Below are 27495 nucleotides of genomic sequence, written 5' to 3'. Positions count from 1 at the left end.
TCCAAAGTTCAGTGCTTCAGGATTAACAGTCAAATCCCTAAGCAGAGCATTTGAAATATTTCACAATATGTCCTCAAATACTGTTCCAGTTGCAGCATCCACTATGTTCCTCAATGAACACTTTTCTCCAGTACACATTGGATTGGCTACTAAATGAACAATCCAACCTATTTCAGTGTTCAAGGTCTTTCCTTTGGCATAGTTCTTCAATAATAAGACCTTCCAGTAATAAAACCCTCCAATCCAGCTGTGATCTTTTGAAATCCTTTCCAGTCTTCAAAATCCACTCATATGCCATCCTCCATGAAGACTCTGATCCTTTCCCTCCAGTCAAAATAAATCTGTCCTGCCCTTGGGCTTCTCACAACACAGTTTAATCTCTCTTTAGCAATTATTTCATCCTGTCTTGGGAGTTAGTTGTCTACCTGCCTATTTTTCTCACTGGTTAAAGTTCACTGAATGTATTCATCCGTCTCCCATTAACTCCCATTAACTAAGCATTCAGGAAATATTTGCTGAATGAATAAGTAACTCCCTTTATTTATAGAGGGGGGAAAAAGAAGTCCAAAGCTAGAGATGAAGTTAACTTGCCAAAAATGAGTCCTCACCTTAGATGCAAAACTTAAAAAACTAGAATCTATATCTTTCGACTTCGAGTTAAGTTGACTTTGTTTCAAACGAAGATAACACAAAGTGGAATTTCTCACTCCTAAACAATAACAAAATGCCCCTGGCTTTATTTTAAAATGTTTCTTTTATTCTTTCTGAAAATATGCTGCGTTGACCCTTGTGCCAAAGTGAGGAAGAAGTACAAATTGCTAAGTTCCAAGTTAATAATATTTAACTTTCATAGGTTCCTAAATGCATTTCAGAGCCTCATGAGCAAGTGGGACAAACTAATAAACTGGCTCTTTTCTCAGAAGAAACTTCAGGGGATAAGTTCAACCTACCAAATGCATAAGGCTGTAAACACTCACAGCCCACACCCTCGCCTTGAAATGACACGCGAAGAAGAAACCAGTGGCCCAAACCCTCCGAGTCGGCAGCCTTCCTTCTTCTCGACCCAGAAAGTAAGTGGACATAGGAAAGAAGAGCGTAGATCTGGCTGAAATGTCCAGGGCAGAGTCGCCTTGGCATCCTCGTTCCCCCATTACAACGGCCTAGTGAAGGGCCCCAAGGTCCGCGGACAGGCCTCGCTGAGGGTGCAGTCCGGGAGCCCCCTCCCCGGGGACTCGCTGACTCTAGCTTTCTCCAGATCGGTCTGATTTATCCCCATACCCCTGGCCCCCAAACCAGCAAAGGAGCCGAACTATCGGCCCCAAAAGCCCGCGAGGAGAAGAGCCGAAGCCATAAGGCTTCTGCCCGGCCGCCCCAGATCCGGGTGGGGTGCCCCGGGGGCGGTTTCCCTGTCCTCTCCGGGGGCAAACTCGGCTCGAGCCCCCGAGGAGCCGGCCCTGGCTCCCTCCCTCTCGGAGACCACCTAGCCGAGCGGGTGCTGTCGGGCCCACCCCGGATCTCACCTTTCCGTCCGGGGCAGCCGGCCGTCAGTCCGTCGGTTCCGAATTCTGTCCACACAGAGCGTCTTCCGGCTCCTGCCGGAAGCAGTTCGAGCGCGGGACAGGAAGTTTGGCCGCCCCCCAAGCGCACACCCACTTGCTGGCCTCCGAGCTGGGCGGCGGCCGCCTCGCAGGCCGCGGGACTGCGCGAGCCAGGCTGGTGGCGCAGAGCTTGGCTCGGGGAGGGCAGGCACTGCGGTCTCCCGCCTCCCACTCTCGGCCTTTGTAGCTCCGTGGTCTGCTAAGCCCGAAAACGGGGTCAGTCAATTCTAGCCGTGACGTCACTGCTTCCCTGCTGCAGAGGATGGGGTAGTTTTTCCTGTCAGTGGAGATCAGTACATGTTGCAGTGGAGGCAAGCGAGAAAGAAAAGATCACTACTTAAACATGTATCAAAGTTCTTAGGGAAGAGGACCTCGAAGCTTCACCGCCTGAGAAGGGAACCAGGCGGGGTTGGGGGTGGGAGTAAGAATTGAGACTCAGGTGTAGAACTGTAGAACTTTTGTTTGGAATGTGAAGTCCCTAAAGTGTGGGTTCCGTCAGTACATTAGGATGTGAAGAGCTCTCGGATGTCCAGACGGGAGCCAGAACACTGGATGCCACAACTTGTTAAGGCTTTATGTGTTTGAGTGATTTTTTGAAATTACTAATTTTTGAATACTTGCTGTGTGCCAAAGGATGAGGGAAGGACTCAAGTAAGATAGTGGCAGTGGGAATTAAAGGCGCTTTCTAAGAAGGGCATTTCCAAGGATAGAGACAAGGTTGAAGAAACCAGGGGAGTAGATTAGTACACAAACGATGGTGATTTGAAAACGAGGAAGCAACATGTTTCAGGGGAAGTAAATTCCTCTTTAGATAAGCCGAGTTTATCCTAGGTGCCTACGGGGATATTTACTTGGAGGTAAAGGTCCCTACCTAGCTCAAGAGGTCAGAAATAAGATACACATTTGGGAGTTATCAACACACAGACAAGATGAAGCTCTCTCTGGAGATGAAATGGAAAAGTATATAAAACAAGAAAGAAGTGAAGACCACTGAGGTCAACTGGAGTGACTGATTACTAACACAGTTCGAATCTACACAAAAGTACATTGCAGTTTGTAAACAGTGGACTATAAACAACACTCAGAAAATATCCTCAATTTTACAGTATTAAAGGGTTATTACAACTAAGACAAACATTTTCTTTACGTTTATACTTAGAGATTTTTTAGAACTTTTGAGATACAGTTAACAGACAATAAACTGCATATATTTAGAGTGTACAATTTGGTATTTTTTTTCTTATTAGTAATGTATATATGGCAGTCCCAATCTCCCAATTCATTCCCCCCCAACCCTCCCCACTTTCCCCACTTGGTGTCCATATGTTTGTTCTCTACATCTGTGTCTCTATTTCTGCCTTGCAAACCGTTTGATGTGTACCATTTTTCTATATTCCGCATATATGTGTTAATATACGATATTTGTTTTTCTCTTTCTGACTCACTTCACTCTGCATGAGTCTCTAGGTCCATCCATGTCTCTACAAATGTCCCAGTTTCATTGCTTTTTACAGCTGAGTAATATTCCATTGTATATATGTACCACATCTTTTTTATCCATTCATCTGTTGATGGACATTTAGGTTGCTCCCATGTCCTGGCTATTGTAAATAGTGCTACAATGAACATTGGAGTGCATATGTCTTTTTGAATTATGGTGTCCTCTGGGTATATGCCCAGTAGTGGGATTGCTGGGTCATATGGTAACTCTATTTTTAGTTTTGCAAGGAACCTCCATACTGTTCTCCATAGTGGCTGTATCAATTTACATTCCCACCAACAGTGCAAGAGCGTTCTCTTTTCTCCACACCCTCTCCAACATTTACTGTTTGTCAATTTTCTGATGATGCCCATTCTAACCGGTGTGAGGTGATACCTCATTGTAGTTTTGATTTGCATTGCTTTAATAATTAGTGATGTTGAGCAGTTTTTCATGTGCCTCTTGGCCATCCAAACGCTCTTATTTAGCAGTACACTAATAGATCTTGAACATTCATGTTTACGACCATTCGTTAGTTTGCTCAGTCAGTTCTGTCATTTTCTGAAGCTGTATTTGTTGTTTAAATCATTTCATCACTTAAAACTCGAAGTGTCTTATCTGTTTGCCCTCAAAATCTTTGTAACTATTTGACAGTATGTGCCTGCTAACCTAAAATAAACATAGGCTTTTATCAATATATATTTGGGTTTTTAGGCTATACTGTGAACTACTTGGCAAAACACATATAGATCATCTTCTGTAGTAAATCTAGTCCCTCCATCAACCTAACCCACCTCAGTTATTTAACTTACACTACTCCCAACACAAAACCTCTGCTCTCCTACCCAATAAACTGTTCCACACTCTGAATTCCCCCAAAACCCTACACACACACACACCCTGCCATTAAGTCCCTTGTCCATGTACAATATGGAAAGACCATCCCAATTCTATTCTTGCACCAAGCTTCAGTTCAAGAATAATGTAAAGCATTTCCAGTTTAATATGTATTTACTAAGCACCTTCTCAAGCACTCTATTTTAAATAAAACTTATAAACTTCATGTGATATTAGTTTCAGCAAAAGAAGGAAAAATAGGTCATGTTCACTTCAATCTATTGTAAATAATCATATTGGCTGAGGAGTACATATATGATATTAAAGATATAGAAAAGAATTACATTGTGCAACTAAGAAAATATCACCTATGATCACATTTAAGTCAAAAGCTATCTGTGCTTTTAAGGAGTTTTTAAAATATATCTTGAAATCTTTGTGCAAAATGGAAAGTAATCCATGTATTTCCTTAATGAAGATGTTTATAGAGATTACGAAGAGGTTTCTTCTGAAATGCAAACTATCTGCTTTCCGATATTACCTCCTGTCATCATGGACTGGAATGCAGCTGGAAAGAAAAAAAAACTTAGGTTATCTGAAAACATAAATGTCACCATCATACATGTTTATCAGTAGATCAGGCAGATACAATTAATTTGAGTAATTTCTTCAATGATTTTAAGTACAGAAGGAAACTGTCATGAAAAGAACCTCAAGTTAAACACTGGCAAAGCTGCAGGACAAACTAACCCAATTAACATCTTAAAAATGTGTTTTTACCCAAACTAGAAATGTTTACTTGGTGTCTACATCCAGGCTCACTGTTACAGAGTCTGAAGACTAGAGGCAAACAAATATGAGGATAAATCTCAGAAAAAACAATTTTTAAATAACTGTTAAAAATATTAGAAATCTAATCATAAAGTTTTACTAAGTGAAATATACGTCTCCAAATACATTAAACTTTTTTCTCAAAAATGAAAAATTATGTTTTATTTAATCCTCTTAATTTGAAACAAATGAGTGTTGAAATCTGTGTATATTAGCAAAAAAAACAAAATATATAATCTTATGATGGCTTAGAACCATTCGATCTGAAATAGTTACCTAGAGGCTAAATGACTTTCACAATTCTTACATTTTGTTTTCATAAATTATTTACAAAACCAAAGAAACACTTATTTTACAATTTGAAATGAGAAAACTATAGCTCTTAAATACCACTAAGTTGAACTTCAAGAAGTTTGGTTAAGATTTTACAGGAAAGAAATTATTTAAAAAGAGAAAAACAGAGAAGAATTAAAAGAAAAAAGAGAGTATTTGTGCTGAACTCATGTGTATAGTAAATAAATCTATATTCATCTTACCTCCCATGTTTTCCAATCCATTTATCACAGTCTCTTTGATCTGTAAATCAAAATAGGTATATTTTATAATCTCTAGACTTCAGTGTTTCTATTTAATAGTTTTCATTTTTGCAAAAGGCAGCAATACTATTTAGCACTTTCTAAAAAGAGATATTCTTTATTTTGTGTAGGTAGCCCAGAAAAGTTTCCTATCAATTGATTTTTTAAAGTACAATCCTATTTTTCCATTGTCTAATCTTCAGTTCATAATATCACATGCTATACACCCTCTTTTCAAAAAACAAAGTATATAAGCACACACACATACAACTTGGCCTATCATTTGCACATTTCAGGAACATCCTAGGTCAGGGTCTCTGGACACCAGATCAATAACTCCTGATTTTCAACCACAACCAAGAGATCTATCAGAATGTCCAGGGAGGGCAGGAAAGATGTATGTGGCAGAAAGGTACTTATAAGATTTTCAAGAAAGCACAACTTCTAACACATAGTAGCAGTCCGTAAATATTTGTTAATGAATATTACAATTTGGAAAAAAACAAAAACCTATTGATCTTGTAATACAGTCTAAGAAAAGTAAAGTTTAATAAAATTTTAGATAAAGGGAATAATGAGAGGGTTTCTCAATCAGGAGTGTTATACTCACCCAGGAGGTAAAGTTAATTTATAATATTCAGTATACTTTTCTTTTGGAGAAATGTTTATTATGAAACGAATATTAAATTCAAATAATACAAAAGTATATCAAGTAGCAGGAAGAATAATACCGATAAAGAAAAGGAGCAAGTTCTACCTTTAGCTTTCCTTCTTTAAACCACTGACTCAGCTGGAGAATACCAGACTCAAATTTGTCCTTGTAATTTAATACCAGAAATCTTTCTCTGTAGGGGGAAGAAAAGGAGAGTGATCAGAGACTAGGGAGGGAGTAAGAAAGCCCAAATCAAATCATTCCAGAACTCTAAAATTTGTTAATCTTTCAAACAGTAGGACTTAATCGCACAGAATCTGGTCAGATATAGCTTTAGGTGTAGTTACAAGGAAGTACAGTGGACTTCTATTGTTTTCTTGGCCCAGCATCTACAATCCCATGTGGTAGTAACACTGTGATTTCACTTTGTGGGTGACGTCCTTTCCCCACCTTCACAGGACAAAAGCCAGTCCAGTCTGAGCCAATAAGTATCAGCTTTGAGCCTTGATAAAACTGCGAGAAGAGAGCTGTTCTCTTTTTGCTTGGGTTGCTAACCTGGTCAAATGTAAGAGTAAAGATAATAGTCATCCTCTTGCTTCTACAAGAGGAGAGCCTTTGAGGGAGCCAAGCCAACCCAGAAGAAAGCACAGCCCAGGGGTGAAGAAAAACTGAGTCGGGACACCACTATGCAAACCTTTTATCCACCCAAATCTAAGCCAGTGCTATATTGAACTTCTCAGATACATAAGCTAATAAATTTCCTTTGCACTTAAACCAATATGAGTTGAATTTCTAACACTGGCAAAAAAAGATTTGCAAAGGATTGATTGAATAGATGCATTTTTCATGTTTTCTGCCAGGGAGCTAGTTAACCAAAACCTAAATATTGAACCATCTTAAAATGTACATTTTCAAGTTTTATTTAATAAGAAAAAAACATATATGAAGAACAATATATTTCATATACATCCATGATCTTTAAATCCCTTGAATGTGGTAATAAGGGGAGAGCGTAGAACACACCTTGTGATGTTTCTTTCTTTCTGGATTGCTTCTACAGCAGGAGGTAGCGGAGGAGGATAAGGCACATCTTTGTTGTACTGAGAAATTTGACCACATAGGATGATGTAGCTGTTCTGATTCATCTGTTCAGGGAAAATTGATGATTATACCCTAAGATAAGATATACACCTTCCCTATGTTTACTAATTTTATGGCTGCCTCAATGAAAGCCTCCTTGACTATAGTATTTAATCCTTTTTTTTTTTTTTTTTCAAATGGCCACACTGCGCGGTTTGGGGGATGTTAGTTCCCTGACCAGGGAATGAACCCACGCTCCGGGCAGTGAAAGCTTGCAGTCCTAACCACTGGACTGCCAGGGAATTCCCTATAGTATTTAATCTTTTAATGCCAATTAACTGATTTTGTTTTGAAGACTTAACCATTATATGTATTAGAGTTTTAATTGGCTAGAAAATAAGTTTACTCCAAAGGAACACAGAGGTAGATAAGCGTTCGCTAATCAGCAAAAGAATTTCATTAGTTATTGCCGTCATTGTTGCTACTTTTATTATTATTGATAGAGTATTTCTTTGGATTTAAATAATTTAACCTCAATTGAAAATAATTTTACATATAGTAAAGGACAGGCAGTGTTAACAGCTAATGTTGATAAATTATAACACTGTCAATTGAAATATGTAAATACCTGCAATCTATGAAAATCCTTTCCTTACCCAAAGTCAGAGAGCCATGGCTGTGAGTTGGTTGATGGTTAGAAGTGGATTAGAGGTGAGAACTTCATTTGACTAATACAACTGTAATTTTTCACAAAAATAAATTACAGGTGAAAATATAATCTTGCTAGCAAAGAACTGAAATTGATACTCAGTGCAAATCTGCAAACAAATGGAAGTAGCTTCAGCAAGCTCTCTGTATCACTTAATTACAGTACTGATCATCGTGTTGTTTTTCACCATAAACCCTACAATTTTTTAAAGTTTTCTCTCTCAGTATCAGGTAAAAAGGTATCACATCAAATAAAATGTAGTATTCAAATTTATAACAAACATGGGACTTCCCTGGTGGCACAGTGGTTAAGAATCCACCTGCCAATGCAGGGGACACAGGTTCGAGCCCTGGTCCAGGATGATCCCACGTGCTGCGGAGCAACTAAGCCCGTGCACCACGACTACTGAGCCTGTGCTCTAGAACCCGTGAGCCACATCTACTGAGCCCGAGTGCCACAACTACTGAAGCCCACACGCCTAGAGCCTGTGCTCCGCAACAAGAGAAGCCAGCGCAATGAGAAGCCTGTGCACTGCAATGAAGAGTAGCCCCCGCTCTCTGCAACGAGAGAAAGCCTGCGTGCAGCAATGAAGACCCAATGCAGCCAATAAATAAATAAATAAATAAAATTTTAAAAATTTATAACAAACAAATCAGCAAACACCTGACTTATCACTGTATCACTGATGTCACCACCAACATTGTCAAAGTAAACATCCACTCCAGCTGGGCATAATTCACGAAGCTGTTCTGCCACACTCCCCTCTTTATAGTTAATTGCAGCATCAAAGCCCAGTTCTGAGGTCAAAAGGAGGCACTTCTCAGGTGTTCCACAAATTCCCACAACTCTGGAACAGCCCATCAAATGGCCTATCTAGGGTGGAAATTTTTGAAAATTAAACAACTTTCTATGGTCACAATTGAAATGTAAAAATGTGAAAGTGTGAAAGTTAATACAAGTATGTATATGAAAGTGTTCATCACAATTTAGGTTAGATTATAAGGCTTTTAGCTAAAAGTAATTTGAAACCAAAGAACTGAAAACAGATATAATGGCATTCTTTAAAAAATTAAGATTGAATAAAATTGGACTTAGTTTGAATGTTAAAATCTCACAATTTAAAGATGATCTCGTAAAAGGAATGGTCAGATCCAAAACATCTCTATCTTGCAATTCAATATTTTTCAGGTCTGTTAGGAATTAAAATCACTACTAAGATAAAATGTTTTGTTTCAATGGTTTCACACTATAAGGGCTATTATTCATAAAATAATGTACTTTGTAAAGTTCTATCATAATATTTACTATATTTCTAGAACCCAATAAGTGCTTTCTTAGTTGAAGAAGATTTTTTTTTAATAAGTTTGTTTTTTAATTCATGGAATTCCAGACAGGTACTCTGTTATTTTCTTCTTCGTATTGACTACAGCAATGCTCCAACATTTACCATGTCATTTTTGCTTAAAAGAGAACAAAATACAAAAATCTATAACATTTTTCATATTGTTAAGAAGTCTAAACATGCAATATCATTTCGACCAAAAATGTATAAATAATATTATGAATTTGTTCAATTTTATAGTTTAAATTTATACATATATCCAGAGATTCAGTTATGACTAGTTTTTCAGAAAATCAGATAATTCTCCAAAAGTTTACCTGCCCAGCCAAGGATCCACAAGCACCAGCAGCCCCACTAACAACCATTGTCTGATTAGATCCAGCAGTTATATGACCTTTTTCCTGTATCCCAATCAAGGAGGTCAAACCAGGCATCCCTATAGCTCCAAGAAAGTATGAAAGGTGTCCATCCACAAGTTGTGGGTCTACCTAAAAAATATATATATATACCTTTTAAAAATAATGCTAGGAATTTCTGTTTTAAATCAACAGAGTAGAGATAACTTGTTAAGGACTGTATTGTGTCTCCCCCAAATTTATATACTGAAGACCTCTTAGTGTGACTATATTTGGGGATAGGGCCTCTAAGGAAGTAACTGAGGTTAAGTGAGGTCATAAGGGTGGGGCTCGAATCTGATAGGACTTATGTCCTTAAAAGAGGAAGAGGCATCAGAGATCTCTTTTTCTGCAGGTGCACAGAGGAAAGGCTGGATGCTGTTTGAGGACACAGTGAGAAGGCGGCCATCTGCAAACCAGGAAGAGAGAGGCTTCACCACAAACCAGATTTTCCAGCACCTTGACTTCAGACTTCTAGCCTTCAGAACTGTGAGAAAATGAATTTCTGCTGTAATAATAAATTTCAGTCTATGGTATTTTGGAACGGCAATTCAAGTGTACTAGTAAACAATCCAACACAGTTTGAAGAACAGTTCTCTCCAACTGCTCAATTTCCCACTATAGCGCAATGACAGGGAAAACTAGAAACTGCTGAATGTTTCTTTTTCACTTCCTGCTAAGAAATTTCTAGTTAAATATATTTACTAGTACCATTAAGCTGACAAATGATTGTGCAATGTCTCCCACATATCATTTGTATCTTAACAGCCACCTTTAACTGATTATAAGAATTCGTAATCATAAAAAATGCTAAAATTTTATAAAGCTTTTTACAAAGCCTCAATCACATTTATCATAGCTAAATTCAATTTTCACATTCACTTGTGAGACAGCTATTGTTTTCATTTTACACATGAGGAAACTGAGGTTCACAGACATATGGTAACTTCCGTGATGACAAATATTAGGTTGAGTTACATGAAGCTGCTAGTTTTTGTAGGTCAAAACAGACAAATATTGGTAATTTCACATGATTCAGCCTAACAGTAGAAACTGAATTCAGGATTTCTGACACAAGATGGAATTTCAGGCACAAACCAGATGAATTTCTTAAGTCAGGTGGTAATTTCTCAGGAAACTTTAAAGCATACAACTACAAGGGGCCTTCTGGTTCTTAGTATGCTCATAGCTCAGGCTTTATTTTATACATGTAAAATTTGAGAAATAAATTAAATATGGAAAACAACATCATTCATTGGCAATCTAAGAACTGTCGTATATAGTTAGAGCCAACAGTGAAAGAGAAATAAAGGCTTTTCACATTCTGACAGCTATCTAAAAAGAAAACATATGCTTTTATTTTTTCCCTGATAACAAACAGAACTGAACACCAAATGCACAAAGAAGGAATTACAAGGGGAAAAAATCAGATACTTTATATTATACATCACCTTTTCAACAATATTTCCATCTAGAATAACCTTGGTTTGCCAGGGCCAATAGAAAGAAGTCACAAAATCGCCTTTAGTAAAATTTGTGTGTTTGCTTTCTTCTATAATCCCAATACCTCCACCATCAACCACCTGAGACAGCTGCCAAGGTGTTAGATAGTCACTGCCAGTGTCTTCATTCATTTTACAACGCTAAACAAAGAAAACATCAATTAGGATAATTCTGTCTGGCAATACTGAAACAGTTTACTAATTTACCCAGTGACTAAAAGAAAGTATATAATAAGTAATGTTAAGCACAGTGTTAGCCAAACAAAATGCACCTTAATTTCTCTCTTCCTTTCAGTTATTTTTTACCCTGAAAAAAAAAAGTATCCCCTCTCTAATAAGTAAAGAAACAAAATTGAAAAGGAATTTAAGTATGTTCTAAAATTAGATTGTGGTGATAGTCCCACAACTTTGTGAATAGACTAAAATCCACTGAATTGTACACTTTTTTTTTAAAGAACTTTTATTGAGATACAGTTAACAGGCAATAAACAGCATATATTTAGAGTGTACAATTTGGTATCCCAATCTCCCAACTCAACCCCCCCCCCCCAACCCTCCCCGCTTTCCCCACTTGGTGTCCATGTGTTTGTTCTCTACAACTGTGTCTCTATTTCTGCCTTGCATTTCCTCTTTCATACTTGTTAGTATTTGCCTTGGGTATTGAGGTGCTCCTATATTGGGTGCATATATATTTATAATTGTTATCTCCTCTTCTTGGATGGATCCCTTGATCTTTATGTAATGTCCTTTCTTGTCTCTTGTAACATTTTTTTATTTTAAAGTCTATTTTATCTGATGTGACTATTGCTACTCCAGCTTTCTTTTGATTTCCATTTGCATGCAATATCTTTTTCCATCTGAATGTGTCCCTAGGTCTGAAGTGGGTCTCTTGTAGACAGCATATATATGGGTCTTGTTTTTGTATCTATTCAGCCAGTCTCTGTCTTTTGGTTGGGGCATTTAGTCCATTTACATTCAAGGTCATTATTGATATGTATGTTCCTACTACCATTTTCTTAATTGTTTTGTTTTTGTTTTTGTAGGTCCTTTTCTTCTCTTACGTTTCCCACTTAGATAAGTTCCTTTAGCATTTATTATAGGGCTGGTTTGGTGGTGCTGAATTCTCTTAGCTGTTGCTTGTCTGTAAAGCTTTTGATTTCTCCCTTGAATCTGAATAAGATCCTTGTTGGGTAGAGTATTCTTGGTTGTAGGTTCTTCCCTTTCATCACTTGAAATATATCATGCCACTCCCTTCTGGCTTGCAGCGTTTCTGCTGAGAGATCAGCTGTTAACCTTATGGGAGTTCCCTTGTATGTTATTTGTCGTTTTTCCCTTGTTGCTTTTAATAACATTTCTCTGTCTTTAATTTTTGTCAGCTTGACTACTATATGTCTTGGTGTGTTTTCTCCTTGGGTTTATCCTGCCTGGGACTCTCTGCACTTCCTGGACTTGGGTAGCTATTTCCTTTCCCATGTTAGGGAAGTTTTCAACTAGAATCTCTTCCACTATTTTCTTGGGTCCTTTCTCTCTTCTCCTTCTGGGACCCCTATAATGTGAATGTTGGCACATATAACATTGTCCCAGAGGTCTCTTAGGCTGTCTTCAGTTCTTTTCATCCTTTTTTCCTTATTCTTTTCCGCATCAGTGATTATCACCATTCTGTCTTCCAGGTCACTTATTCACCCTTCTGCCTCAGTTAATCTGTTGTTGGTTCCTTCTAGTGTATTTTTCATTTCAGCTATTGTGTTGCATATCTCTATTTGCTCTTTAATTCTTCTAGGTCTTTGGTAAATGTTTCGATCTTTGCATCCAGTCTTTTTTCAAAGTCCTGGATCATCTTCACCATCATTATTCTGAATTATTTTTCTGGAAGGGTGCCTATCTCCTCTTCATTTAGTTGTTTTTCTGGGGTTTAATCCTGTACCTTCATCTGGTACAAAGTCCTCTGCTTTTTCATTTTCTCTAACTTTCTGTGGCTGTGGTTTTCAGTTCCACAAGATGAAATACTGCTGATACTGCTTGACCCTGCTGTCTGCCCTGTTGTGGAGGAAGCTATCTAGGAGGCTCAAGCATGCTTCCTGATGGGAGGGACTGATGGTGGGTAGGGCTGGGTGGGCAGAGCTCAGTAAGACTTTAATCCGATTTAGTGGACAGAGCTCAGTAAAATTGCAATCTGCTTGTCTGCTAATGGGTGGGGCTGTGTTCATACCTTGTTGGTTGTTTGGCCTGAGGCTACTTAGCACTGGAGCTTACAGGCTCTTTGGTGGGGCTAATGGTGGACTCTGGGAGGGTTCATGCCAATGAGCACTTCCCAGAACCCCTGCTGCTAGTGCCCCTGTCTCCTTGATGAGCCACAGCTGCCCCCCACCTCTGCAGGCAACCCTCCAACACTAGCAGGTAGGTCAGGTTCAGTCTCCTATGGGGTCACTGCTCCTTCCCCCTGGGTCCTGGTGAGCACACTTTTTTGTGTGCCCTCCAAGAGTGGAGTATCTGTTTCCCCCAGTCCTGTGGAGGTCCTGCAATCAAATCTCGCTGGTTTTCAAAGTGTGATTCTCTAGGGATTCCTCCTCCCATTGCTGGACTCCCAGGTTGGGAAGCCTGATGTGGGGCTCAGATCCCTCACTTTAGTGGGTGGACTTCCTCAGTGTAACTGTTCTCCAGTCTGTGAGTCACCCATCCAGCATTTAATTGTGCCCCTCCTACCATCTCACTGAGGCTTCTCCTTTGTCCCTGGATGTGGGGTGTCTTCTTTGGTGAGTTCTAGTGTCTTTCTGTCCATGATTGTTCAGCATTTAGTTGTAATTCTGGTGCTCTTGCAAGAGGGAGTGAGCGCACGTCCTCCTAGTCCACCATCTTGAATTGTACACTTTAAATGTGTAAACTGTATGATGCATGGATTATAGTTCAATAAAGCTGTTAAAATTCTTAAATAATTACTTTAAAAATTTATGTAATATTACATATATTATGCTAACAAAAATAATACAAGATACTGTGTCAATGGTTTCAATGGATTGTAGCAAATTAGGTACACTTACATGTTGCTGATAATATAAAACTGTCCATTTTTTAAAATAGAAAATAAACTAGTAACATATAGACCATAATACTACTCATTTCTTCAGCCAAGCAATACTGCTTCCTCAATGGAAATAACCCAAGAGAGAAATGAAACAATTTGTGTACAGTTGTTCATCACAACTTCAGACCAAGCACTACATCATTCCCCCTAACCTCAGGTGGATGTTCTCTTTATTCCACAGACAGTGTCACAGTAGCACCACACCCTTCCATAGGACTAAGGCTAAAGATTCCTCTGGGAGGTAATCAAAGCTTTCTTCCTCTCTGTGGCTTACTCTTGCCTCTCTCATGAAGACCAAGATGTACAAGCCTACAGTGTGGTCCAGGAGAAGGAAAAGATGGAAGGCTGCTTGATCAAGGGGCCCCACATGGTTTGGTTCAGTTCACCAGGGGAAAAGACCACATAGGGAACTCAGGCAGAAGCTTCTATGGGAATATACTACACTTCTGCCTGTATGCCCCTCCCTTATATTCCTGAAAAGCAAGTGCAGCAGCCATTGGATACTGGCCACACCAAGTACCTAATTCTTAAGGCTAATAGAAAAATAGGAACGAGTAATTCCCCATAGGTAAGTGAATGATGTCAACACAATAAAATGTCATACAACCGCCAAAATAATAATAATATTTGGACTAGTTTTTCATATGAAGGTATGAATATAAAGTCACAAACATGAAATCAAAATAGTATATACATATTAAATATAACCATGTAAAATACAGTACATACACAGTGATTAAAATTAGTTGTGAAAAACAATTATTTGTGAATATAGAATGATATAAAATTTCAATAATGTAATGTTCAACAGATTCCCTTTTTCCCCTTTAAAGATGCTTATGTCCTTTTTTTTCTTTTTAAGAACAGTGTCTAGCGAAAGCAACCAAAGTAATTTTCTTCCTTCCTTTAATTAATATTTAATAAGCACTTATGCTAGTCACTGGAAATACAGTGATAAGACCTTTGTCTTACTAAATTTTTATTAACGAAAACAAATATCTAATAACTACACAAATATTAATAATTACAACTGGGATATATGCTGAAAGTCAAGGTACTGTTTTGAGAAAATGTAACAGAGAGGACTAGCCTGAGGGTTTAGGGTGATTTACCAAAGTAAATCGCTCTAAAGCTGGCTTCTAGGGAATAACAGGGGTTAGCCAGGTAAAGGGAAAGGAAGTTTTTAGATATGCAGGCTTGTTTTAATCTGTATCCAGGATTTTGTTTTAATCAGGTATGGTAACATGACAGACACAGATACAACTGCCTTGAAGGAAGAGTTTATTACAATACCCAAGAGGAAAGGGATACCATACCACACAGGGCCACATAGGAAAGCACCAGAGCTAGTCTGGAGGCAAAAAGCACGAGAGGAGAGCATGGCCCACACTTCATCGTGGTTCCCAGAAAAAGGAATGGGCAAGGTAGGGTAGGCAAGCTTGAGTAAATTTAGGGTTGGATAGATTGAATAATTTCAGTGGGCTCTGGCTTACAGACATGTTCCCTAGTTGTCTGGTACCTGGTCCTGGGGTGATTTGGAGCAGGGGAAATATTGGCCTGGTATGTGAGAGCTAGATGAAGGAGGTGGTTGGATATAGGGGCTTTAGGTTGATTAGTTTACATATGAAAGGTGTGTCCCACACAAATTGTTTGTTATCTCTAAAAATCAGCTAGCCTGGGAGGGGCAGTCTCTCCAGGATTAACAAGGCCCCTAAGATGTCAAAGCATCGTAAAATACAGAAAATGAAAGACATGGTTATTACAAGGCTTGACCAAAAATGGGCATTGGTGTGCTACAAAAGAAAGAAGTCCAGTGAGGCCAGGGTAAAAGCGTAAGAAGTAAAGCAGGGTATGGTGAGGCTGGGCAGACAAACAGAAGCCAAACTATCTTAGACATGTCCAGAGAGTTAACCTTTATCCCAAGACTAATGGGAAGCCATTAAACCATTTTAAGCAAGGTGACATGATTAGTTGCTGTTATAAAAAGATCACTTTGGCTGCAGTGTGAAAGATGGTTTAAGGGGGTAAAGAGTGTATGCAAGGATACCCCATTAGGAGAGAAACAATGGTGATTCAGACTGGGTAGATGTCCTTAGAGTTTATTGAGAAGTGTACTGAATTGAGAAGTACTTAGGATGTGGCACCCACAGGACCTGATGATTGAAAGACAGAATAGAGAGAATGAAAAGACAAAGCTCTCAAGAAGATCCAGTGCTTTCTAGCATGAAATGAGTAGATGGAGGAGCTGTTTACTTCTCTGGAGAAAAACAGGGTTGTTTTTTTGTTCTGTTTTGTTTTTTGTCCTTTTGAGGTTGGGGTGTTTAGAAGTAAAGATTATTAATTCATGTCATAATCCTCATTGTTTCATCATTTCTCCACCCCTAAAATCTTTACGTCATGGGAATTCCCTGCCAGTCCAGTGGTTAGTACTCCACATTTCCACTGCTGGGGGCCCAGGTTTGATCCCTGGGCAGGGCACTAAAATCCCACAAGTCATGTGGTGCAGGAAAAAATAAATAAAATCTTTGGGTCATAAATTTTTCTCACAAAAGTCTCAGAGGGAATTATGCTGAGTGGGAAGTTTGTTCCAACTTAAAGAATTCTGTGAAGAACACATCCTTTTTTGCTTTTCAACTAGCTGACTCTTGAACAACACGAGAGGTTATGGACACCCTAAGTCAAAAATCCATGTAAATCCGTGTATAACTTACAGATAGCCCTCTCTATCTGTAGTTCTGCATCCTTGGATTCAACCAGCCTCAGATCACATAGTATTATGGTACGTATTTAATGAAAAAAAATTCCCACATGAGTAGACCCCTGCAGCCCAAATCTGTGTTGTTCAAGGATCAACTGTATTCTTTTTGTCTGCTTTGTTTGATTTTTAAGACACTTCTAATCTGGAACCTGAGCTTTATTTTGGTAAATTTTGTTCTCTTAATTTACTTTGTATTTATTATCCTGGGCTTAAGTGATATTCTTTACATTGTGTTCATTAGGGCATGTGTAATACTTAGACGCCCTGAGCTAGTTCCTTATACACTGAAGTGTGAAAGGCTTACAAAATCTGAACCAGTCATCATCAAGAATGGACTGCCTGAACTGCAGTTGTGGGCCCGAGAGAAGAGGAGCCTTCCCAAGGCCACAACTGTCCTGGAAGAAAGTTGTACTGCCAGTTGGGTCTCCATTGTGAGTGAAGTCTGAGAAGAGATAACCCAGAGTTCTATTTATCTTCTACAAGGGCACTCTAGAAGCCAAAAAGAGGAAGCAAGCATATGCACAGAAATAGTTATGTTCTGTGCCCAACTTCTACTTTTCACAGATTAATGTATAGGAGTGTTCTGCATATCAGACATTATCTTTTTTCTTGTTGTTTCTATTGCACGTTTTAGTAAGTTTGCCATTTATCTTTTGATTTTATACATGCTGTTTTATTGTGTTTTACAAAATACTGTATTTTTTTTTAAATAGTCATTTATCAATCATACTCTTTCATATTATCTGGGTTTGCTGTCATTCTTAGAAAGTCTTTCATTCTCCAACATCATTCAATTGTTCAGCCATATTTTTCCTAAAATTCTTTATGGTTTCTTTTTTTTCTTTAACTTTTTATTATATGTTGGAATTTATTCTGATGTAGGGGTTGACCTAAGGATGTACTTTTTTCCCTGAAGTATAGAGTCAACTGACCCAACACAGTTTACTGAATAAGCCACACTGATTTTCTTTCTTTCTTTTGTTTTTTTAATTTATTTTTGGCTGCATTGGGTCTTTGTTGCTGCGCACAGTCTTTCTATAGTTGTGGTGAGCAGGGGCTACTCTTCATTGTGGCGCATGGGCTTCTCAGTGCTGTGGCTTCTCTTGCTGCAGAGCATGGGCTCTAGGCACACAGACTTGAGCAGCTGCAGTACATGGGCTCTGTAGTTGAGGCACACAGGCTTAGCTGCTCTGTCGCATGTGGGATCTTCCCGGACCAGGGATCGAACCCATGTCCCCTGCACTGGCAGGTGTATTCTTTTTTTTAAAAAGATTTATTTTATTTTATTTTAAATTTTTGGCTGCATTGGGTCTTCGTTGCTGCTCACAGGTTTTCTCTAGTTGTGGCGAGCGGGGGCTACTCTTCGTTGCAGTGCGCAGGTTTCTCATTGCAGTGGCTTCTCTTGTTGCGGAGCACGGGCTCTAGGCACATGGGCTTCAGTAGTTGCAGCACGTTGGCCCAGTAGTTGTGGCTCTCAGGCTCTAGAGCACAGGCTCAGTAGTTATGGCATATGGGCTTAGTCGCTCCACGGTATGTGGGATCTTCCCGGCCCAGGGATTGAACCTGTGTCCCCTGCATCAGCAGGCAGATTCTTAACCACTGAGCCACCAGGGAAGCCCTGGCAAGTGGATTCTTAACCACTGCACCACCAGGGAAGTCCCTGATTTACTCTTTTTATTTTAATAAAGACTCATAGGCACTCACTTTGTACCACAAAACTAGTACAAAGAAGAGCAGAAATTAATGAAACAAGCAATAGGAAAACAATACAGAAAACCTACAAAACCAAAAGTTGGTCCTTTCAAAATATTAACAAAAGTGACAAAGCTTTAGCTAGACTGACCAAGAAAAAAAATAGACAGGACTTAAATTACTAAAATCAGAAAATGAAAGAAAAGACATTACTACTACCTACCTTTCAGAAATAAGGAAGGAATATAAGGGAATACTAAGGACAACTATATGCCAATAAATTACACAACTTAGATGAAATGGACAAATTCTCAGAAAGACACAAACTACTGAAGCTGACTCAAGAAGACACAGAGGGACTTCCCAGGTGGCACAGTGGTTAAGAATCCACCTGCCAATGCTGGGGACACGTGTTCGAGCCCTGGTCAGGGAAGATCCCACATGCCACAGAGCAACTAAGGCTGTGTGCCTACAGAGCTTGCGCTCTAGAGCCCTCAAGCCATAACTACTGAGCCCACTCGCCACAACTACTGAAGCCCATGCACCTAGAGCCCTTGTTCCGCAACAAGAGAAGCCACCGCACTGAGAAGCCCATGCACCACAACAAAGAATAGCTCCCCACTTGCCACAACTAGAGATAGCCCACACACAGCAACAAAGACCTAACAAAGCTGAAAGAAAGAAAGAAAGAAAGAAAGAAAGAAAGAAAGAAAGAAAGAAAGAAAGAAAGAAAGAAAGAAAGGCCCAGAAAATCTTAACGGACCTATAACAAATAAAGACACTGAATTAGTAATTTTAAAACTTTCCAGAAAGAAAAGCCCAGGCCAGATGCCTTCATTGGTGAATGCTACCAATCTTTCAAAGAAGAATTAATACCAATTCTTCACAAACTCTTCCAAAAATAGAAGAGGAGGGAACACTTTCCAAGTCATTCTATGAGGCCGTATTACCAAAACCAGGCCAACACATAAGAAAAGAAAACAATGAATGTGGTCTTATGATGTTATGGATGCAAAAATCCTCAACCAATAGCAGCAAACCAAGTCTAGCAACATATCAAAGGAATTACACACCAGGACCAAGTGGGATTTATTCCAAGAAGGCAGGATTGGTTTAACATCTGAAAATCAATTAATGTAATAAACCATACCAGTGGATTAAAAGCCAAAAACCACGCAAACATCTCAATAGAAGCAGAAAAGGCATATGACAAAATCCAAATCCCCTTCTCGGGGGAGGGATTAATAAGGATTTTATCGTTTAATGGGCACAGAGTTTCTATTTAAGATGATGAGAAAGTTCTGGAAGTGGAAAGTGGTAACAGCTGTACAACATTGTGAATGTCTTTAAATGTACACTTAAAAATGGTTAAAATAGTATATTTTATGTTTACATGTGTGTTACCACAATAAAAGTATCCAACACCCCTTGATGATAAAAACAATCAACAAACCAGGAATAGAAGGAAATCTCCTCAACCTTGATAAAGGGCATCTAGAAAAATCCCACAGCTAACATGCTTAATGGTGAAAGACTGAATGCTTTCCCCTTCAGATCAGAATCAAGCAAGGATTTCTCCTCTTGCCACTTATAACACTGTACTGGAGATTCTAGTCAGGGTAATAGGCAGGAAAACGAAATAAAAAGCACCCACATAGGAAAGGAAGAAGTAAAACTATCTCTGTTTACAGAGCCTAAGTCCATGTGCCTGATGGCTTCTCAGTTGCAGACCTAGACAACATATACCTTCTTTTCAATAAATCTCCTTTATCTAGAAGTAGCATCAGAGAGTCTGTTCCATTCAAAAGAGATCAACTAGAATAAAGAGCTTTTACAGGCCTTGTAAACTCGATCAATCTGAGAGGATTTCCAATCTTAATTTACTATCTCAAGCTTTACTTACTACTAGGAAGTGATCTGGACTTTTGAAGGAAACTGACTAACCACATGTACTACTATTGTGAAAACACTCCTCCTATAACATTCCTTAATAACACTAGTGAATAAGACAAAGGTAATCTGTAATTTACAGTTATCAAGACATAGTGCTCAAATATTTATTAACCATGAGGACTGCACAATAAAATTCAGATGCAACATGAAACAAATATGAAAATTATTTTCACTAAGTCTCAAAATCCTGATTCTTACCATGTAAGGATCCACAGAAAGATAAAGAGTTCTGACTTGTACTTGTCCTTCATTGATATTATCTGGTAAATTTACTTCTTCTACTCGGAAATTTTCTGCCACTGGATTACCATTTTTTCCTAAAATATCAGGCAAAAATATAAAATCAAAAAGTCACTTTCCTATATAATTATTTATTATTCTTTAAAAGGTCACTCAGATTCAGAGCACTCCCTGAATACACACATGAATAAATCTATATTGTTATATAATTTTTCTGTAACTCAGCATAAATTCTTCAAATAGTTTCAATTGCTCTTGGTTCTCTCCAAGAAATTCCTTTGGCATATTGCTGTCAATGTAAAAATTTCTTTTTTTTAAGGTGATTACCAGTAAATCACCTCATCTGTTATAAAATTACAGAAGGATTTCAAAAGTGAAAAAAACACAGCCAGCTTTTTTTTAATTTTAACTATGAAAATTTACAAGGTAGCAAACACCACATTAGCCAAAGTAAACAGGTAAACTATCCTTCCGCATTTAAGATGAAAACAGAAATTTAAATGAATATATTTAAAACTTCCTATTCATTGAATCATCAGATTTCTAAGGTGAAAACAGAATGTAGACTTTTTAATCTCATTGCTCACTTTACTAAAACTGAGAAAAAGTAGGTGTCTTCCCCAGGCCACACGCCAGGTAAGCACCAAAACCAAGGTAACATGGGCCCAAAACTCTCAGGTTACGTTCACACTTAAGCTTCTGTGATTCAAGTTAGATACCTAGGATAACATAGGTCAGTGCTTTTCACATAAAACAGAAAAGCACATCTTAGGAATCAATGATATACATTATAAAGAAAAAGCAAAAGCCAGATATATTTGTAATATAACCTTCTAAATATTATAATAATTTTAAAATACCTTATTTCTTCAACAAATAGCCTTGATAAGTTATTTTTTAAAATGAATATTATATTGTTTAAAGAGTTTCTTTTTTTTTAATTTGATATTTGTATTTAATCATTTACTCCTGTTTTCAAAAAAAAGGTTTAAGGCAGGTTTCAAAAAACATGCAATATAAACAGATAAAGAAAAAAATGAGTTATTAAAAAAAAGGGAAAGCAGTGTTATGAAAAATGAGTTAAACTGCAGCATGAGGTCAGCACTCAAGTTCATATTCTCTCAGTTGCCAATGTTAGGCAAGAAATTTGACTTTCAGCAGACATAGCAAAGAGGAAACCGAAACCAGTTACATGATTCAGGATCTCAAAATAAAGACAAATTAGTTGCTCCAGAGAAATTCAACTATTTCTGTTACTCAGTCAGAGAGAAATTTTACCTGCAGATTCTCTAAAGAGTTTCTTCTAATATCTGTATTAGTGTTAATATCTTCCTACCTTAATTTACCACACTGACATCGTATTACTTTTTTGCTCCTCCATTTGCATTAATAATTATTAAAGACCACAGCTGTTCATTCATCACAGACAAATACATACCAGGTCGGGAATTCAATACCACTCTTTGTACAATCATCACCTTGTTTGCACAGTGATCTCACAAGACTTCTGTATAAAATAACTCCTATAAGCAGAAAAGTTTTAAATCACAAGAAAGTTATGAAATATTCAACAAATTAAAAGTTAAAAAACAAAAAAAGTTGGGGCGGAATGAATTGGAAGAATGGGATTGCCATATATACATTACTAATTAGGAAAAAAATACCAAATTGTACACTTTAAATATATGCAGTTTATTGTATGTCAACTGTATCTCAATAAAAGTTCTTTAAAGGACTTCCTAGGTGGCGCAGTGGTAAAAGAATCCGCCTGCCAATGCAGGGGACACGGGTTCGAGCCCTGCCCTGGGAAGATTCCACATGCCACGGAGCAACTAAGCCTGTGCGCCACAAAAAAAAAAAAGTTCTTTAAAAACAAAACAAAAAGAGAAGTACATTTCTGTTTCTGAACAAGGAGAGGAAAAAGCATATTTAGGATCCAAAAATGGTATAGTCTCCTGTCAGAGTTTGCCTCCTAAAGCAAATATATAAAGAAAGACTACATCTAATTAGAATATCTGGCTAATAGGAACAAATTCACTGAAGAATGAGAGGAACAAGATGTTTTTGGCCTCATAATTCAAGCACATTCATCTTCATGCCATCACGATTAAGACTTCTATTGTGGCTTCATTAAAAGAAAACAATATGATATATTCCTCCAGAGCTAGCCAGTTAATCTAGTAGCAAAGTAAAACACTAGCTGTTTGAGATGTAATCAAATTTTCAAAAATTCTTTTTATTCATTTTTAGTTTTGCTGACTATAAAAGTGATACATCAAAAGCATTTTAAAATCCTCACCTTCTAGGAAATTATGTAACATAGAATGACCAAGTAAGGAAAAAAGGATCAATTTATTCTGGGCTTACAATTTGAGCTAATGAAAGAAGCAAAATGAAGTTCCAATACTGGCACTATCTGACCTGGACATGTTTACTTTATCCATCACTAAAAAGGAGAACGAACAGACCATTAGTGTTATTCTGTGCCAGGGACTGCTGTGCTATGAAATATATTTATATATATACACAGATCCATTCATCTAGTATTTAATAATATGTAATATATATTTCATTTAATCTAACTCCTATTAAATATTTCACTATTATTCCCAATTTATAGATGAGGAAACTGAGTCTTAAAGGGTTTAAATTCTTTCCTAAGGTGGTGGAGTTGAGCTTCAAACCCAAGCTGTTTGACGTTCCAGAGTCATTTGCTTAACTACTACATAAAAACTTCCATCCTATAAATACAGCTGTTTCACTTTGGTGTGCCTCAAAAACTGGCACAACAGTGTAAAGCAATTATATTCCAGTAAAGAGCTTTAAAAAATTTCCATCCTATATGTCTAGTTGTTTGATTTTTGTTATTAAGCAAATATCCTTTTTAAAATTATTTATTTACTGCTTGTCTTCTCTCATTAGATATTTTATTTCATCATCTTTAGTACCTAATAACACTGAGGAGCCCAAGAAAAACAATTATATCAATGACTTTTTTTTACAATTGCAATATATTTTTTATTAAATTATAGTTGATTTACATTATTACATTAGTTTCAGGTGTACAGTGTAGTGATTCAATATTTTTACAGCTTATACTCCATTAAAAGTTATTACAAGATAATGGCTATAATTCCCCATGCTGTACAATATATATCCTTGTTGCTTATCAACAGTTTCAATATATTTAGCTCTTAGTATCATTTCTAAATTTATACAGCGGCACACTCAGACATTTGATAACCATCTGTAAATCCATTTGATACTTAATCCTTGCCTTGTACCACTGGGTAATTTCGTTTACCCATGACTCTACTACTAATCTAGTTTCTAAATTTGCAGGATTATTGAATTTCTTCATATTTCTCTGTATCCCACATAGTACCTGAGTTTCTATAGTACCCATATAAACCTCAGATTTAGGTATACTTCTCAGAAAAATGTTAAATAATCTTCATGGGGTGTTTTTCAAATCTTGCTTAACATAGTATTTATATGAAGATAATTTATGGAGAACTTTCACACAGAGAAAGTTTTATTTATTTCTTAAAACAAAGTATACAGGTAACTTTATTTTACAAAGGAAACTGAGGTACAGTTTGTACCCAAGATCACACAGCAGTTAAGCAGAGGAGTTGGGACTGAAACATAAATCTCCACATCCCAGATCTCACTTGTCCTCACTCTTCCCACTACTGCCCTACAATTGCCTCCAAACAGGGTTTTTACATATACAGCCATAATAATGTTCAACTCTCCTCCTAAGTACTCTTTCCTAGAGGAGAGGAATTCTGCTACTAATTAAGAACTAAATGTCAGATGTTGGTGGCATTCCATAAAATAGAATGAAGAACATGGATATTCATCCTATTTGCTTCCTTACTTTTTATAATGTATATATTTATAACCTCACTGGTTGTGACCTTAATGGCTAGTTGCTCTCAAAGTCACTCTCTCCTTTCAGACATAATGTTGCCAGCTAAAGACTTCCTTCCCCAGCTTCCCCTTAAAACAAATCCCAGACATCATCCTATTTCATTTAAAAATCCCTGTTATACATCTCTAATAACAGGTTGTTTTAAATACAAACACTATGCCATTAACCTAACAGAATTAATAGTCCAGGTAATTCCTTAACATTATCTAATACCTTGTGCACATTCAAATTCCCTGTCTTTTCATAGTTGGTTGGTTAGAATCAAAGTCCATATATGATATTTTGAGTCTCTCCTTTTCTATTTCATACCACTGATTGCTGAAAAAAACATTTGTTTCTTCACTCCTTTGTCTGTTGAATGACCTCTGATTGCATCCTCATAGTGTCTTTTTTTTTTTTTTTTTTTGCCAGATCTTAGTTTCCTGACAAGGGATCCAACCCATGCCCCCTGTAGCGGAAGCCAGAAGTCTGAACCACTGGACTGCCAGGGAAGTCCCTATTTTTTTTTCTCATAATGTCATCTACTTCATTCTATCTCCCCTCTTATCCTTGACTGGTAGTTAAATCTAGAGGTTTGATTAGATGCAGGTTCGGGCTTTTTAGGCAAGAATCTTTAAATGTGGTGTTGTGTGCATCCTATTTCATCACAGCAAGAAGTCCACAATGTCTTGCAGGGCTAAATATATTTTTTTAAAGAAAATCTTCTCTTGAATCACCTTGTGTGTAAATTATGAAGGGTTAAAACGCAAAGTTTTCCAAATTGATACTGGATCCAAAGATAAATGACTTTAAGTGGTGATTAACAGCACCATGGTGGCTAAATTTTCAGTCTTTCCAAATGAAGTTCTATATTTGCCACCCTTTTCTCTAATTACTTTCAATGTATGCTTTATTTCTTAAAATTATGCGCACTGTAGATTTGTCCAAACACTGCTTATCAGCACGAAAAGTACACTATTAAAGTTTTCTTCCTCTGTATTAAATTAGAAAGTTTTCAAGTATCAAACATACAATTAACTAATGTAGGATAATCAGGCAATATTCCTCCATAGCATAACAAACACCACATTTAAAGCATAAAGAAATTTAGTCACAAAACTGAAATCTAAAATATGATACACAAGCTCTAGATCTGAAAGGAGGTGTGGTGGTGGTGTTAAAATTCATCCCAAGAGGGGGGGGGGGAACCCTGAAGTCCTTATTGACTGACATCAAGCAAACCACATTTGCCTGATATGGTATTAAGCAGGTTCCTAACTGGTGGTAAACAATATTCCAAAATAATACGAGATCAATGATCAACTGAAAAGTTCTTGTGCCAGTCAAAAAGAGTGTGTTATCTGAATGTCTACCTTGCAGCCTAATAAAAGGGTACCCAACAAGGAAGAGCAGAGTGCATGTCCTGCTTCTATTCACGCGGGCTCTTGGGAAAGTTCCTTCTCTCAGCTCGTTTCCTGAATTTTCCTAGGTGCCAGGAACTGGGCTAAAGACTGAATAGCCATTGTCCCCTTTAACCGCTCCACCCAACAACCCTCTGAGGATGGTACGTACCATCATTGTCCCCATTTTACGGAGGAGGAAAACGACGCACAGAGGTTGCATAACTTGCCCATGGTCACACAATTGGCAATGACGATACTACGAGGGTGAGTCAAACACTATCCGCACTCTGGCTGTAGAACTTACAGAAGTTGTAATATAACCCGAGTGCGGATAATGTCTGACTCACCCTCGTAGACCCCATAGGCAAACACAACACACACCACTGCCACAACATGTTTCCTAACACCTTTAAAAAAAACAAAAAACTTCTCTACCCTGAGGTTGCACATTTATTCTGCCACAAACAACTGTCGCCCACGGGCCTTATTACAAAACGTGTAAATCTCTGGGATTTCCTCCACTTTTTCTGGACGGTCGCGCTCCGTTCCTCTGAGACTTCTGGCTTCTTTCTTCCTTTCCCCAAGTCTAGTATGTGGGGATTCCTGCACGGCTCTTCCCTTTTTCAGATGCTTCAACCTTCTTCTCTGGCTCCTACAACCACTTATACGTAAATTAAAAATCTGCGTCTACAGCCCAGATTTTCAAACTGACTTCCCAGAACGCAAACACCCAAGAGAGCAGGGATGCGTGCCTGTCTAGTTCAATGATTTATGTTCACCCCCTATGCCTGGCGCACGGTAGGTAACCCATTAAATACGTGTTAAATGAACAACCCAAGGGCACCTTAAACACAATTATGTCCAAACTCGAGGCTGCTTACTACCAACAACTGTAAAAAGAAAAGAAAAAGCCCTGCTTCTTGAACATTCCCTATCCCAGTGATGCAGGCAATCATGCTAGCGTCGCCGGCAGCTCCGGGAGGGAGCCGGCTAGTCACCCAGGTTCCTTGACCCTCCCTCACCCACAGGGCCAGACCCAGCCTCAGGTTCCCCAGCCCTAACAGCCCCGGCCCGCGGCTCCTCGCGTTTCACTCACCGCCAAGGAGCTAGGGAGGAAGTCTCGCGCGGTTTGCGGAGCTTAAGAAGGGCTCACCGCGCGACCTCCGCCCTCCGGCCGCAATACGCAGGCGCACGACTAGACAGACCTCGGCTCCCCTCCTACCCCCTCCCACCAGGGGCGGGCTTTTGAAGTTTATAGGCTACAGACCTACCTGGGTCAGCTTGCTTCCAGGAAAGGCTGGGGAGGTGCAGAGATTTAAAGACTAGTCACATGTCTGGGCAAAGTGTATTAATAAATTAACTGGGATTGGTGGCCTATGACTGTCCCTACTGCCTGGATCCAAAGAACAAATCGTTCAACCTTGACCAGTGAGTTCGCTTCTAGCAGTCC

The 27495-nt window shown here is 38.3% G+C and overlaps 1 protein-coding gene across 3 annotated transcripts; it reads right to left on the bottom strand.

Moving 5' to 3' along the window:
• Window positions 1-1763: 1763 nt before the first annotated feature.
• On the bottom strand, window positions 1764-27217 carry PTGR2 (prostaglandin reductase 2). 3 transcript variants are annotated; one of them, XM_057730299.1, is made up of 11 exons: window positions 27142-27217; window positions 22165-22249; window positions 20685-20803; window positions 10951-11142; window positions 9422-9592; window positions 8426-8635; window positions 6997-7118; window positions 6079-6166; window positions 5283-5322; window positions 4457-4483; window positions 1764-1875 (listed from the first exon to the last, which is right to left on the bottom strand). In XM_057730299.1, exons 2-11 carry the CDS (start codon window positions 22199-22201, stop codon window positions 1838-1840), a joined length of 1044 nt encoding a protein of 347 aa, XP_057586282.1. In that variant the 5' UTR covers window positions 22202-22249; window positions 27142-27217; the 3' UTR covers window positions 1764-1837. The 3 variants fall into 3 exon arrangements, with proteins under 3 accessions (XP_057586282.1, XP_057586281.1, XP_057586283.1); XM_057730298.1 differs by lacking the exon at window positions 1764-1875 and having other exon boundaries at window positions 4315-4483; XM_057730300.1 differs by lacking the exons at window positions 1764-1875; window positions 9422-9592 and having other exon boundaries at window positions 4315-4483.
• Between the last annotated feature and the right edge of the window lie 278 nt (window positions 27218-27495).

Source organism: Hippopotamus amphibius, chromosome 4 (genome assembly GCF_030028045.1).
Source record: "Hippopotamus amphibius kiboko isolate mHipAmp2 chromosome 4, mHipAmp2.hap2, whole genome shotgun sequence".
Taxonomy (NCBI): Eukaryota; Metazoa; Chordata; class Mammalia; order Artiodactyla; family Hippopotamidae; genus Hippopotamus; species Hippopotamus amphibius.
This window is presented reverse-complemented; position numbering and strand designations above follow the sequence as displayed.